This window comes from Schistocerca gregaria, chromosome 7, assembly GCF_023897955.1.
Source record: "Schistocerca gregaria isolate iqSchGreg1 chromosome 7, iqSchGreg1.2, whole genome shotgun sequence".
Lineage (NCBI taxonomy): Eukaryota > Metazoa > Arthropoda > Insecta > Orthoptera > Acrididae > Schistocerca > Schistocerca gregaria.
In genome coordinates, this window is record NC_064926.1 from 464,982,740 (window position 1) to 464,999,885 (window position 17,146).

General features: G+C 37.7%; 1 protein-coding gene across 2 annotated transcripts in view; it reads left to right on the plus strand.

The window, feature by feature from the left end:
• The window catches only part of LOC126281487 (periodic tryptophan protein 2 homolog), a 93,053-nt gene that overhangs the window by 65,436 nt on the left and 10,471 nt on the right, over window positions 1-17,146 (plus strand). For both annotated transcript variants that reach the window (XM_049980486.1, XM_049980487.1), the window contains one exon: window positions 12,176-12,353. In XM_049980486.1, the coding sequence (XP_049836443.1) occupies window positions 12,176-12,353 (178 nt within the window). The remainder of the gene's footprint in view (window positions 1-12,175; window positions 12,354-17,146) is intronic.

Here is a 17,146-nt window from a genome sequence, read left to right on the forward strand (position 1 = left end):
TTGCTCAATCTAATCGAGCCACTGTCATAGATGATGATGATGATGATGATGATGATGACACAAACACCCAGTCCCAGGGCTGAGAAAATCCCCAACCTGGCTGAAATGTGTCTGTGCTTGGTAAAATTAGTCTGATCTTGTCATAATGATTCATATGGGAGTGATATGTAGGGGTTTGAAGTACATCCCTGGTGTTACCATCCAAAGCTGCTTCCTGAAACTTTGTGAGTAGGCTTTCTCAGGATATTCAAGATTCTGCCAGTTCATTTCTTTCAACATCTTCGTGACGCTTTCCCACAGGTCAAACGACCATTCAAGTTGCTCTTCACTGTATACATGCTCAGTATCCCCCCCCCCCCCCCCCCCCCCCCCCCCCCCCCCCCCCCCCCCCCCCCGCCCTCAGTCCTACCTGGTATGGGTTGCACAAGTGATTTGTAAGCAGTCTCCTTCGTAGACTGACATTGCATTCTTGTAGTGTTCTGCAAATGAACTGAAGTCAGGTATTGCTTTAACTGTGAATGAGCCTATGTGACTGTTCCATTTCATGTATCTACAAAGAGTTTCATTCAGGTATTTGTATGAGTTTTCTGATGCTGTTGGTGATTCACTGATGTCATAGTCAGAGGATACTACTTTTTTTATTTTGTGAAATGCACACTTTTACATTTCTGAACATTTACAGGAAGTTGCCAATCTTTGCACTACATTGTAATCTTATCAAGATTTGACTGAATATTTGTGCTGTTTCTTTTGGACTGAACTTCATTATAGATAACTCCATCTATGAAAAGTCTGAGGTTACTATTAGTGTTGTCCACAAGATCATTAATATATAACATGAATGGGGGATCCAGCACACTGTCTTGGGGTATACTCAAAGTTACTTGTACATCTGTTGATGTCTCTCCATCCAAGATAGTGCGTGTCCTTCATACCAAAAAATCCTCAGTCCTGTCATAAACTTTGCTTTATAGCACATACATTTGTGCATTTGATAATAGGCATAGGTGTATTACCGAGTCAGATGCTCTTCAGAAATCAAGAAATACTACATTTACCTGACTGTCTTCATTCGTGGCTTTCAGTATGTTACATGTGAAAAGTGTGAGTTGGATTCCACATGATTGACGATTTCAAAATCCATAGTGGTTGTCATGGAGGAGGTCATTCTGTTGTCTGTTCAAGACACCTCATTCATTATGTTTAAGCTCAGAATATGTGCTAATATTCTACAACAGATGGATATTTAGAATGTTGGATGGCAGTTCTGTGGATCTCTTCTGCTCCCCATCTTGAGCTCAGAATATGTGCTAAGATTCTACAGGAGATGGATATTTAGAATATTGTATGGCAGTTCTGTGGATCTCTTCTGCTACCTATCTTGTATATGAGTGTGACCTGTGCTTTCTTCTAGATACTGAGCACTGTTTTTTTTTTTTTTTTCAAGGTATCTATGATAGGTCATAGTTAACAGAGGGGCTAACTCATTCATGAAATTCCTGCCATTCTGCTGCTTCACTACTGCAGCACTGACAAGGGCTTCGAATGTGTAAACACGCTACAAAATGATTGTTCATGTGGAATCCAGAAGCACTTTCAAAATGCAAATCACGTCTCATCATATTCCGGAGCATATTGTGGCACTATAAATATGGCAGTGTGGTATTGATAATGTCAACACCAGTGCCATGTACCTTCTCCAAAGCCAATTAGGATTGTCTTTACTGACATATTTGTATAAGAAGTCAAAACCAGGATAGGTGTAGAAGCAAGTTTATTGTCACTGCTGATGTTCATTTTTTCATTGAAAAGTTTTTGAGGAAATTTAAGGACTGTAGTTGTTTGTCAGGGACAGAGAATTAGCATGGTAGAGTCATTGACAGTGCAGCAATGGTAGCCGAAAGTGAGCACGTGTTGCCAAATTTATTGGAACATGGGCTAGTGCTGTAGGTTGAGACAGGCACATAAGTAAACTGTCACATATGGTGGACTATTAAATGTTAAAGCTGGGAAACAGAGTCTAAAAAGGATATACATATTTTGATACCTAGGAAGTAGAACAGATTAACATGGTAACATACAAGACATAAAAGCAAGGACTAGGCCAAAAGGTCTTTTATAAGAATGAATAGTGGCTAATGTCCAAGAACGTAAATAATGCGCATAGTTGACAGTTTAAAAATGAGTCTGAAATCAGTATAGAAACTCACGAAACAAACTACAATCAGAGCAAAGTGACAGAAAGTATGTGGCAAGCATGCAGGTATATGCATAATCAGTTCCTTTTGAAGTTAACACATCAGGTCATAATTCATTTCTCATGTTGAAAGGATTTTCAGTTCGTCATTTTTCCTGTTTTCTGTTGTACCTTAGTTGCTTCAAAATTCATGGAAATATGCTCCGTCCAGGCAACTAATTGGAGGCAGTTTGTTGATTGTCATATGCGTTTAACTTCTCTTATTTGTGAAGATACTTCACAAATCTTTCATCTCTGTCTACTGTTATCAAGGATTCAATCGCAGATAAATACTTGTGACAAGCCAAGATGATTGCCACTAGTTTCATTCACAGTAATTGAAGTTATGCTCTTAGATTCCTGTTTGACCGCACACTCGGAAATTGCTACATATTCAGAAAAAAACATAGTGACTAATTTGTGACAAGAAAAATATAAATTTCTTTGTGAGTTGTTTCATGTACAACCATTTCAATTCTTAAACATATGGAAGTACAAAATCAAAGATAGTAATTACTGAGAAAGCACACTCTTACATGAAAAAGGAACAAATATTTCAGAAAAATACATAACTTTCACAAATAATGAAATCTCAGAATGTGTTACAAACATAAAGAGAAAAAAAATTGTATCCAATAGTATGTGAATTTACGATCTTCAGCACTGCAATTCGTTGTCTTAACCTCTTGGCTACTGAAACTCTAATATAAGCTGTCCTTTTTTCTTGCAAATGCCAATCGAGAGAGACGCAGGCTGACTTTGTTGCCAAATCATGCAGGCGTAAACAGTAAATGAATGAAATTTTGTAAGGTTTTCACTATCAGGCTTCATAAAGTTCCTTACCATTGTTACTTAAGTTTTAAATGCATTTCGATAGTTAATAAGTAAACCATATGTGGGAAAACCCCCCATGAACCATGGACCTTGCTGTTGGTGGGGAGGCTTGCGTGCCTCAGCGATACAGATGGCCGTACCGTAGGTGCAACCACAACAAAGGGGCTTCTGTTGAGAGGCCAGACAAACATGTGATTCCTGAAGAGGGGCAGCAGCCTTTTCAGTAGTTGCAGGGGCAACAGTCTGGATGATTGACTGATCTGGCCTTGCAACATTAACCAAAACGGCCTTGCTGTGCTGGTACTTCGAACGGCTGAAAGCAAGGGGAAACTACAGCTGTAATTTTTCCAGAGGACATGCAGTTTATTGTATGATTAAATGATGGCGTCCTCTTGAGTAAAATATTCCGGAGGTAAAATAGTCCCCCATTCGGATCTCCGGGCGGGGACTACTCAGGAGGATGTCATTATCAGGAGAAAGAAAACTGGCGTTCTACGGATCGGAGCGTGGAATGTCAGATCCCTTAATCGGGCAGGTAGGTTAGAAAATTTAAAAAGGGAAATGGATAGGTTAAAGTTAGATATAGGGGAATTAGTGAAGTTCGGTGGCAGGAGGAACAAGACTTTTGGTCAGGTGAATGCAGGGTTATAAATACAAAATCAAATAGGGGTAATGCAGGAGTAGGTTTAATAATGAATAAAAAAATAGGAGTGAGGGTAAGCTACTACAAACAGCATAGTGAACGCATTATTGTGGCCAAGATAGATACGAAGCCCACACCTACTACAGTAGTACAAGTTTATATGCCAACTAGCTCTGCAGATGACGAAGAAATTGAAGAAATGTATGATGAGATAAAAGAAATTATTCAGGTAGTGAAGGGTGATGAAAATTTAATACTCATGGGTGACTGGAATTCGTCAGTAGGAAAAGGGAGAGAAGGAAACATAGTAGGTGATTATGGATTGGGGCTACGAAATGAAAGAGGAAGCCGTCTGGTAGAATTTTGCACAGAGCATAACTTAATCATAGCTAACACTTGGTTCAAGAATCATAAAAGGAGGTTGTATACATGGAAGAATCGTGGATATACTAAAAAGTATCAGATAGATTATATAATGGTAAGACAGATTTAGGAACCAGGTTTTAAATTGTAAGACATTTCCAGGGGCAGATGTGGACTCCGACCACAATCTATTGGTTATGACCTGTAGATTAAAACTGAAGAAACTGCAAAAAAGTGGGAATTTAAGGATATGGGATCTGGATAAGCTGAAAGAACCAGAGGTTGTACAGAGTTTCAAGGAGAGCATAAGGGAACAATTGACAGGAATGGGGGAAAGAAACACAGTAGAAGAAGAATGGGTAGCTCTGAGGGATGAAGTAGTGAAGGCAGCAGAGGATCAAATAGGTAAAAGGACGAGGGCTGCTAGAAATCCTTGGGTAACAGAAGAAATATTGAATTTAATTGATGAAAGGAGAAAATATAAAAATGCAGTAAATGAAGCAGGCAAAAAGAAATACAAACATCTCTAAAATGAGATAGACAGGAAGTGCAAAATGGCTAAGCAGGGATGGCTAGAGGACAAATGTAAGGATGCAGAAGCTTATCTCACTAGGGGTAAGATAGATACTGCCTACAGGAAAATTAAAGAGGCCTTTGGAGAGAAGAGAACCATGTGTATGAATATCAAGAGCTCAGATGGCAACCCAGTTCTAAGCAAAGAAGGGAAGGCAGAAAGTTGGAAGGAGTATATAGGTGGTTTATACAAGGGCGATGTACTTGAGGACAATATTATGGAAATGGAAGAGGATGTAGATGAAGATGAAATGGGAGATACGATACTGCGTGAAGAGTTTGACAGAGCACTGAAAGACCTGAGTCGAAACAAGGCCCGCGGAGTAGACAACATTCCATTAGAACTACTGACGGCCTTGGGGGAGCCAGTCATAACAAAACTCTACCAGCTGGTGAGCAAGATGTACGAGACAGGTGAAATACCCTCAGACTTCAAGAAGAATATAATAATTCCAATCCCAAAGAAAGCAGGTGCTGACAGATGTGAAAATTACCGAACTATCAGTTTAATAAGTCACAGCTGCGAAATATTAACGCGAATTCTTTACAGACGAATGAAAAAACTGGTAAATGCGGACCTCGGGGAGGATCAGTTTGGATTCTGTAGAAATGTTGGAACACGTGAGGCAGTACTGACCTTACGACTTACTTTAGAAGAAAGATTAAGAAAAGGCTATCCTACGTTTCTAGCATTTGTAGACTTAGAGAAAGCTTTTGACAATGTTGACTGGAATACTCTCTTTCAAATTCTGAAGGTGGCAGGGGTAAAATATAGGGAGCAAAGGCTATTTACAATTTGTATAGAAACCAAATGGGCACTTACAAGAGTTGAGGGGCATGAAAGGGAAGCAGTGGTTGGGAAGGGAGTGAGACAGGTTTGTAGCCTCTCCCCAATGTTATTCAATCTGTAAATTGAGCAAGGAAACAAAAGAAAAATTCGGAGTAGGTATTAAAATCCGTGGAGAAGAAATAAAAACTTTGAGGTTTGCCAATGACGACATAATTCTGTCAGAGACTTGGAAGAGCAGTTGAACAGAATGTATAGTGTATTGAAAGGAGGATATAAGATTAACATCAACAAAAGCAAAACGAGGATAATGGAATGTAGTCAAATTAAATCGGGTGATGGTGAGGGAATTACATTAGGAAATGAGACACTTGAAGTAGTAAAGGAGTTTTGCTATTTAGGAAGTAAAATAACTGTTGATGGTCGAAGTAGAGAGGATATAAAATGTAAACTGGCAATGGCAAGGAAAACGTTTCTGAAGAAGAGAAATTTGTTAACATCTAATATAGATTTAAGTGTCAGGAAATCGTTTCTGAAAGTATTTGTATGGAGTGTAGCCTTGTATGGAAGTGAAACATGGACGATAAATAGTTTAGACAAGAAGAGAATAGAGGCTTTCGAAATGTGGTGCTACCGAAGAATGCTGAAGATAAGGTGGATAGATCGCGTAACTAATGAGGAGGTATTGAATAGGATTGGGGAGAAGAGAAGTTTGTGGCACAATTTGACTAGATGACGGGATCGGTTGGTAGGACATGTCCTTAGGCATCAAGGGATCACAGATTTAGCATTGGAGGGCAGCGTGGAGGGTAAAAATCGTAGAGGGAGACCAAGAGATGAATACACTAATCAGATTCGGAAGGATGTAGGTTGCAGTAGGTACTGGGAGATGAAAAAGCTTGCACAGGACAGAGTAGCATGGAGAGCTGCATCAAAACAGTCTCAGGACTGAAGACAACAAATCATGCGGGAAAAAGTACGCAAAGTCACTAGTAATTTCAACTAACACCCATGTAATATACAGCAGCAGAGCCTACCTTTTGGAATTTGATGGTAACACTCATGTAATATACATAAGTAGAGCCAACCTCTTGAAATATGATGATTTTTAAACTCTTAATAACATAAAAATAACATATTTTATGAGATATTGATTGATAGGAAAACAATCTGTTTGAACTCACTTTCCACTCTGATGCACCTTGATGATTGTTCAGTAAAGCATAGTCATTAAATATAAACCTAAAACCACCCAGTAATTCTAAAATAACAGATTCTAGCTGTAAACAAATCACACCGAGTCAAATGAGTGGCCATACCAAAACCTAACCACCTCTCAGTATAGTTGTCAGAAAATTGGCGGCAGGACCGATCATTAACAGGTCTCAGAAGCTTACAGAATAGCAATTTTGAATAAAGAACCGAAAATGATGTCACTACTGAGGATAACCTACCACATTAATCGGTACGAATGATACAGAATAGGCCCCATGGCCTGCCTCTCTTGGTATCTGAGTGGCACAAAAGTGGTATTTCATGCAGCGTTGAGTCAGTTGTGTGCTGCTGACCAGAATGTTTCAGTAATTGTACGCAATATGGATTATACGGGTAACGAGCTGTTAATTTGGAAGGTACAAAAATATCCATGTAGTTAACAGTAAATGGTATCCAGGCTGTAAAAACAAAAGTATGAAGACTGAGTCATGACTAACAACGTCTGTGGCACTTGTTGGGGGAGAATGGGAGAAAATGGAATTGGAATAAAGAAACGAAGTTGTTAAGTGCAAAAACGATAACAAATTCTATTCTTTACATCAGATACATTACAAGCAATCCCTATTCATTATAGTTGTTTTAGAAATATCTGTTTTCACTATAAATAAGTTTTTCAAATGAGTTAAGACATTCAGCAACATTTAAAAAAATGATTGGAATATTATTATATTATTTCGGTTTATTGTGTAGTAGAATGAACTTTCTCTTTGTATACCTGTCACTTAGCATAGGACGAATCACCAAAACTTATGGTGTCTAATAAAACACTTTCTGTTGCTGTTCTTGACAAGTTGTTTCTGTGGCATGTGTACCTGGCCTTCTAGCCATGCAGTTTCTCCTACTCTGTTTGGGCAACAGACCTGCTGAAATTCAAGCTGCATTTTATCCAGCTCAAATCCCACTGGAAAAATTGTCCAATTGACTGTACCGAAAGAGTTTAAATAGAATTTTATATTTAAATTAATCAGAATTAAAACCAAATATGTGGGTAGAGTACATTTGGGGCATATGCAAAGAGGAAGAATTGTGCGCTAACGTAATAGAAGAAAGAGATGTGTTGGCCATAAGGTATCCAGTATTAAATTCAGAATCTCACAGAACCTTTTAAGACTTAGAATCAGTATAGAATGGGTAGATACTAGTGCTAAGATGTGTAACTCCTTCCAGTGAAATGCATATATCAAATATTATATATACTGTTGAGTCTGGTCTTATACCTTGTGGCCTGATTGTGTGCTGGATAGCATGGAGGACAGTTCAGAATCAAATTCTAGCTTATTTTTATGCTCTCAACTGAATATGGGCCAAATATATTTAGTAATTAATGAAATCCAAGTTTGTGGTGCCTATTACTCCCATCTGGTAACTGTTTCTCAGTGTTTTTATTAATTTCATATTTGTAGTGTAATATAGGAAACTTTCTTACAGGTGCTGCCTTTATTCTCATGAAGTACTTGTTAGTATTTTGATTGGCATTGACCCAAGATATCACCTCACTGCAATGTTATCATGTTTACATACATGCACAGTGACAGTATGTCAGTGACATTTGCAGGTATGTCTATGTACCATGTGAACTGTTACTAGGAAAAAATAAGTCTAAATTATATCCTGTCACAATCAGTGCTAAACTTGTTAAGGAAAGATACATTAAGTAGGTTTATCTATTTTTATTTCATTACGTGCTACTGTCAAATCAAATATGAACCATAGGCTGTGAATCAAAATTAATTAACACCACCATGTTTTTCATGTGCACTTATTGTAATATGGCTTTAACTAAAAGTTTCATTCAGATATGGCAGTGAGTCTTCTCTGTGTCAAAAATAAAACTAAAATAGTCATTGAAACAGTAGTTGTTTTGGACACTGTCATGTGTCAGCACCTGTATTCGAGGCAGTAATGTACAGTAAATCAAAGGCATTTTCTTTTTACCTTCCACCAACCTTAGTCTGCAGCCGTATGTTTAAAGAGCTGTAGCTAAGTGTTGTATAAGAGTCATAAAGAGCCCAATGCAGTTATGAAATCAGCAAGAAAATGTGAGGAAAAAGTTGTGTTAACTTTCAATTATTCTTTAAGGCTGTATGTACTGATAGGGGTAAAATGTGGAAGAGTCCCATTTGTAAAGATACTGACTATGGGCAATTTAACTATTAGTGGTGTATAAATCACTGCATGATCAGTATGCACCCAGTAGTATTGATGATAATGCGCCAGCGGTGCTAACATAGAGTATGTACATATCAAAGTTTCTAGGTAAATGCTTATAGTGTTGTTGCATAATGTGGTTAATTAGTTCACACAGTTTGTAGAGCTGCTAGTGATTTCTTTATTTATCATACACATGTCAGAAACAAGATTTCACAGTGACACTGTTAGCCTTATGGGTCATGTTGAACAGAGTTCACTGCCTGTTTTAAGGGTATTTGAAGTTGTGGAAGTGTGTGGTGCCAAACAAGGGAATAAAGTATTCTCATGGAAACTGATTGTGAGAATAAATTCTCTTGTTTCTTTCCATCTGCTGCTGACACTGTGCCTCTTAATGATTCTTGCCACTACACACCTCGGGGATGGGAATATGGTTCCTCTCCTGGGACTTGATACACATAATTAGTTTTGCAGTATTGCAACTCATCTGTGTTTTAGTATTCTGTGTGGTGTGAAGCATCCACATGCTACAGAGCCTTGAATGCTCAGGGCGTGGAGTCATGAGAGGATTAGGGTCTGTTCGTAGGGAAACTCCTTTAATTTGGTGTGTATGCAGGCCCAGAAAGCATGTTAGTATGTAACACATATGGAGCAATGACTGTAGGACAATTTGAAGCCTAACTCAAAATCTTACCACTTACTTACTCCAACAACTGCTTTCACATACACTTCACAATCTGAGGCATTGCTTTTTTGTGGGTAATGGAACCTGATGTAATTGAATGTGTGCCACCAGTTAAACCAGTAGCATGCCGTATTGGAAGCATTAATACATACCCTTGTCATGCCAATATTGTGTACAGAGTTTTTGGTCAATTATACTTGTGCAGTAAATGGTACACATCTCTCACTGTGGTCTGATTTTGTGGTCAAGACCACACTCATGCACATGACCCTCCTCACTCTTCACTGGTTCCACACATGCATTATAGTGCTAAAAGTATATGCTTTAGCGTTAGAAAATCATTGCTGGTACCACAAACTCATTTCTGAGAGACTGATTATTCTGCCCTGGCACTCAAAAGCTTAAGCGTTTTGCTATTTGGGACTGAGACATATTGGCACATACTTTCATGTTTCTGTTTAACAGTTCATCACTGGCAGAGCTTTTTGTCCCATTGGCTCTTCCTGTCACACTAGGGAGAGCACTATTGGCGGGAGATGTTTTGATGTAAACAAACTTTTCTTTCTGGGTATAGCAATTTTTCATAAGTATTGTTGTAGTAAATGTGTTGCAACTGAATTCATAGATATGGGCAAAAGGACTCTCAACCACTAGCTTTCAGAAGCAAAGCTATTGTTATCTGTAAAAGAAAGAAAAGTATTAGAGAAAATGGTTTTGGTGATGAGTTAAGCATAGAAGCCACACAGGAATACCTGATTAGGTCTCTCTTGTCAGCTGCCATCTTTGATATTTCTTACTTGGAAAGTTTTGGTATGTCCTATTTTACTGTGATGTTATTCATTTATATCCTGTTCTGTTTCTTCGGACATTATTTTAAATAAGTATTGGAAGGCTTCACAGGAAGAATGATGAGCATAATACTAATGTTGATTATGTTTGTCTCTTTGGAACCACATGACGGGAAGTCAAGTAAAGTTGTGACCGATGGTGTAGTAGACAGTATTGATGTGTGGGAGTTTGGGTCAGTCCTGGAAGTGTGCTTGGATAGCTGAAGTAGTTAATGAGACCACTTGCGACAAGTGGGAAAATCTGGGTTTGATTCCTAGTCCGGCACAAATTTCCATTATGTCACCAATATGTAATATCTTCACACCTAATGCAACTAATGTCAGAAAGATTCCAGAATTGTGAATAAATTTTATAAATTGAGTATAGCTGCAGAATTGTCACCAATGCCTGTTTCTTCAAGCTATGTTAAAATAAGTAAATCTTTGATCTGCTGCTGAAGAGAATTTATTTATTTATGGTATGTTATTTCAGATATTGATTCCCTTAATGAAAGTTATTGAAACACACTATTAGGGTGCTGAGTTGGTTCAGTACAACTATCAGTAAGAATTCATTTTAAGAATTGCAATTCTTGGTTTTGATGGATAACACTTAACACCTGCAAGATTCTTGTTTAGAAAGGTATGTGCTTTGATGTAAGCATATACATACTGCATGTATAAATTATGCATGTAATGCAAAGCTTTATTACAAGATGCTAGTCATTGTTGCCTGAGGAAAAAAGTAATACTGTAAGGAGTTTGTTAGACTGGGGTGGATCGTATTGATGAGCAGCAAGTGAATTCATGTGAAGTTGTGTTTTGCGAGATGATAATTGACCTGATATTTGCTTATATTCATCTCTTGAGAACACTCATATTTTGCTCAGTCTTTTACTGTTATAGCGGATATAAGTTAATGGTTGAAATATATTCAGTTTGGCACCACAGAGGAAACTATCTGCCTGTTGCCTTTAGGTCTGCTTTTCGTATCTGTTTAGTTTGGCTGTTTTCCATAATTTAAGGCTTCATGAAACAATTGCATCCACTGAGATTAATATTTGTAACTTTTCTTTTGTTTGAATGGAGATGAAGAAATGTCTGCCCTTCAATCCTCCTACCCCTCCCCCTACAATTATAAACACAAATTAAGTTTGACTAAAGTGCTCTACCATAATATAAATACAGGCAGGGTTTGTATAAACTGTTCATGAATACACAGATTGATTAAATGAAGTATGGTGTACTAACAGCAGAAAATGAAGTGAATGTGGGGTTAAGTGTAGTGCCTTGGAAGTTGTCGCTCACACTACTGAAACTAAGTTTCTTGGGGAGTAGGTAAGATATGATTTGTACAAATAGTTAATTGTCAGCAGTGAATGGTTAATGACACAATGTTAGTTTAAACATAATTTGTTAATTGTGGTGAAGTTTGATTGTGATATTAGCTCAGTATTGTAGCTGTATAATTTTGAGAAGCGACAAAGATCATTAAGTGTATGTTACTGTTTATTCAAGTTAAATTCATTGTATGGACTGCTGCATTATAGTCATTCTTTGATTTTACCATTTACAACATGTTCATCAGATCTATTTTGATTTAAACTCTGAAAGGTTTACCTGTTGATAACTACCATTCATTTATATTGCTTCATTTAACGGGGAGACAACTTTTTCCTTCTATGATGTTAAAATAAGAAACTCTAGTATGCTAACATATAAAATAGTCATAACATTTGTCTGTCATTCATTGTTAACTTTTAGTATCTGCATATAACAATGTTTGAAAAATTACTGTGTATAGGACTACATCAACAGACGAAAGTTAACGGAGTTTGGGAACTTGTCACTGGTGGAGGAACGAGAGCAGCTTGAAGGAGGAAATGTCAGTGTAAATTTGCCAGGGGTCAGACGAGGCGAAATGGCTGCTCGTGCCACGAAACCAGAGGTTCGAGTGTCATGTCTTCAATTTTCTCCTACAGGTACCACAGTTTCAATAACAGGGCAATAGTCCGTAAACTTAATTTTCATCTTCCATACCTGACATGAATTGTGTATTCTTGCCATCAGCAGCGTATTCTTGCATGTTTTTGTGATCAGATTTAACAGCTATATCAGGGATAATAGTTTGATCACTGTTTGGATATAATAATATGTTGAATATTGTGTAATTTCCACTCTCACTTTTACAGTTCACTTGACAGTAATTACTATTCTCAGTAAAAATGTTCTAAATACATATAAAGGTCGGATTGTGATGTTATGACATTGCTACCTAAGCTCTTAGTCAAACCAGTGTAGTGAAGAATAGTTAGTGTTGTCTGCTGTATATATAACACTAAGGCTCACAGCTTGCATTAATTTCAATCCTCCTCCTTTTCTGTTGATTTTTTATTTTTATTTTTTATTTATCATGGTGAAACTATGTTCCTTTTTTAGTTCCTATTTCCACTTGACTGCATGTGCTGTGTGTTTTGTATACTTATGCTGTGGCAGGTGGTGGACATGAGACTTTGCAGTGTTCAAATAGGCAGGCACCTTTCTTGTTGGTTTAAAAACTATGTCAATACTGTTTCTTAGGGCTGTGCTAAAGGGAAAGTCTTCCTCTCTTTCAATAAATTAGTCACAGATTGTTGTCTATCTTCTCTACAATCTGTGTTCAAATGCAGTGAAAAAACCCCTCATCAAATTAGGACTGCTTTAACTAGAAATAAATGTGACTACTCACAAGATAATGAAGAAAGAAGCTATTAAAGTCTTGGGCATTCTTCCCACATATGAGCAATATTTCAGCCGAAATATCATGGCAAGATGTTGTCATGCGGCTACAATTTCAAAATTATTTCCACAGCTTAAAAATGAAATTAAGAAGATAGTATTTCGAGAATTGTGAAGGCTTTCCATTTTTTAGAGATGGAAAATTTTTTATAGATAAATTATACATTATTTGTAGAAAATTATTTGTTCTAGGAGTAATACATAAACTGAAGAAGTGAGATGAGATGGCAGCTGAAGTCACATCCTTGTAAAGTGTGCAAGTATGTTTTGTGTATGTATATACCTGACACCATAAATTTGTGAAAGCAAGAAGGGAAGGAGTTAGAAAGAAATGTGACATCCAAAACAATGTAGGAAAAGAAACATTGCTTCTTACTGCGAAGAAGACATGTCAAGTTGCAGACAGGCATAATTAAAAGATTGTACCTTTCTGCAACTTGACATGTCTTCTTTAAGGTAAGTAGCAATCTGTCTTTTCCTACATTGTTGTTATTTCTAGCTGGAGTTTCCATTGTTTGACTTAACAACAAAGTAAGGGCAGTTTTTCTCCATCTAGGACCTAATATAAACAAACAGATTTTATTATTTAATGTGAAACAAAAATTATTGCACGGAGCAAAAGATTAACTCCATAAATACTTATATAAACTCCCAGGGGAAAAAAAATTGTTAGTTAGCCCCTTGAAAGAGTGCATTGTTCACTTTGATGTAGATTTGGCACCAGGTGAGTGTCCACCTATTACATACATTAGTCATGGCAGTGAAATGGTGTGTATGTGCCAGTCTGTTGTATGGAAACAGTGTAATAAGATGTGTCAATGTGAAGATGTGGAAGGAGAGAGCATTAATAATTTCATATGCTCACAAACATGCTATGAATGAAATTGCCTGATTGGTTGACATATCAACACGGACTCTCCCTTGGCATACAGTAAATGCTATACCACTTGCAGCCTATTGACACAGCACAAGAGCAGTTTTTGCGAAAAGATGCTGACCAACAGGAACCTGAGATGAGTATCATGTCATGTCAATGATGGTGAGTTTCAAACCTGACAAGAACTGCAGCTGTCAATGAATGCAGGTCCAACTCAACTAGTTTCAAAGCAAACATTTTGAGTCGAAGCACCTCTCAAAAGTCCATTGCTCACAGTGGTACATAAAGATGCACATCTTGAATGGGTCAAACACAGAAACTGTAGTACAATTAAAATTGCTTGACAGTAGATACTTCACGCATTGCAGCTGGTTTCCCTCAGTCAGAGCGCTCAATGTCGCTCCTGAACTGTTAGCTGTTTCCAACCTGCCACAACAATTAGTTCATTTCCAATTCTCTGTTTGGCTTCCTTTGTTGGTGCATTTGGATCCTGAATCCTGTGAGTCTGGCCCTTTTATTTCTTATTTCATCACACAACCCCCCCCCCCCCCCCCCACACACACACACACACACACACCCACAGTGTTAACCACACACTACCGGATCCTTCCCCCACAAGACATGATTCATTGTCACAATAGTTATTGTAATCACAGAGATTGGCTTTCATTACATAAGCTTTGCACAACATTGCGTGAAGCCACATTTTTGAAGGGTGTCAATTTATCACTGCATCTGGGACACCAGTCATAATTCCATGGTCTGTTGGCAATGTAATGGTATAGCTTAGTGGTTAGCATAGAGATCTGATGTGTAGAAGGTTAAAGGTTCAAATCACAGCATTGCATTGACTTTTTATTTGCTCTTTATTTTTCCTCCTATCATTCTTTTTTGTTTGGATTCTGCTTGTGTCACATATAATCTGCAGCCAAGTGCCAACCAGGATTGCTCATCAGTTGGTAACATGGCATCCCATGTAGCTAATGTGAGGGTAGTTTCAGGTAACCAGTAACAGCGAGGCCAATAACAGTGAGAAATTAGTTTGCTTGACTGCTAAAACAAATTTTGCTGTGGAAGATGGCTTTGCATACAATCATATTATGAAATTGTTCTGTCTTAAGTTTTGCCCATAGAGGTTAGCCATAAACGCCATGAACAAAGTGATCGTGATTTTAGTTCTGCTGCAGATTGCCATTTTCTCAGATACATTGCATATAACGAGGTTGTTGTTAGTTTAGGACAAGAGTTTAAATTCAGGGTCACAAAACTTGTCACTTGCACAGTTTAATCAATGGTCACTTAAAATCAACTGTCACCAGGGCAACTCCGATATCCATTGTATCTCACAGCAGCTGCTTCCAACATTGCCCTGTGTTACACATTAACAGCAATTTTGAAATGACATGCCTGTTCGTGTGTTGCATGTAACCTAGCAGTAACCAGCAGCAGGTGGGGCAACGCTGTAGTGTCAAGTGACAAAGGTCAACTATCAAATAATTTTAATCAGATTATAGACAGTAGATTACTGGAAGCATGTAGTATGGATAAATAAATCACTCATTTCTCTCTTCAAATTATACCAGTGTCTAGTGCACTGAGACTCAAATAAGAGTGTAGAGAGTAGTTCCATCTGCAGATGGTTTTGTGGTGTTTAGTGCAACATGACTTGGGCCAAATCTTTTCATGTAAAGTGAACATGAACCAGGAGGTCTATTTTAACATTCTCGGTGACTAGAGGTTGCCCTTACTTCAATATCTTCATGACGCGTATGCTGTGGACAGTCCTGTCTTCCATGATAACAGCTGAATGTACAGGCCTCCACATCTTCTTGGTCTAGTTAACATACTTGCACCCTGTCACACCACACCTGATCTTGATCCCACAGAAAATGTCTGGATCTATTTGGAACAGCAGGTATAATGTAACAGTCAACATTCTCGTAATTTGGTAGCTCTGTAGGATCTAATCATCAGTGAGTTACTTCAATTGGATACAGAATTCCTGAGAAAAAAAAAAAAAAAAAAAAAAAACCTCATGGATTCTCATCTGCACCAAATTGAGACTATTATGGAAACTAGAGGGGGTCAATAACTCATTGCCTGATTGTGTGCTTATTTGTTAAATACAAAATATCGTCGGTAAAGAAAAGTGTATTACAGGCTATCTGCAGTCGAATAAAATTACCTATGCTTATTAGACAGCAGATAAGAACAAAAACAAAAGACAGATAAAGATCTAATCATTACGGGGTATTACTTAAGAGTTTTGTGTAATAGAGGCACTGCCTGATACTGATTTACGTTTTCTAAAACAGTTGCATAATGAGTCACCGTGTATTCAGATGATATGATCTACTACTATATAAATATGTAATTGAAGGAGGGGGGAGGGGTGTATACACGCTTATGTGTCTTTACTAGCAAGATCTCGAAAGCTATTGTGAGTATTGTTTTCTGTTATGTGTTCCTAGGCACCACACATCAGTGCACTATAAGTGAGTGGTTGCCATTCTCTTGTTATGAATTAAAGGATTGTATTGGATTGAGTAATTATTTCAGTAATTAAGCACAGTAGCCTCAAAATCATTCAGTATTAAATATATGATGCTAAATAGCAAATATTGCCATAAAAGTTGTGTGTCTTCCATGAAATATTTTTCTGAATCATTTGCGAGATTAGAACTAATGAATTTGAATGATAGCAAAAAGCTGCTTTGTCTATTAATAAACAGTGTCTGCCTTCTAGTAAAACATGTTCGTCTTTATGCGTACATGTTTCTCCATTTGTGACTAGTGGATGTTTATCATCTTCAGATAATGTAATGGTCACTAATCTGTGAGTTAGAAAAAGGTTGTAGCCTCTAGCTTAGTGTTTCTATTCACATTTGTACCCTGCTTTCAGATTGTTTCTTCTTCTAACCCACACCCCTGCCCCTTGTCTGTCTGTCACTTTCAGCCACAAATCTAAAGTACTTGTAGCACAACATTTGCAGCACTTTTGTTTGTGCTCAGTAGGGGATGGATTGAACATCATTCGAAGGAGCGGAAAGGGGGGCAGCAGACTGAAAATCTTGAAACTGTGAAATTCATTGTTTGTAGCAGTTTCCTTCCATGGCAAAA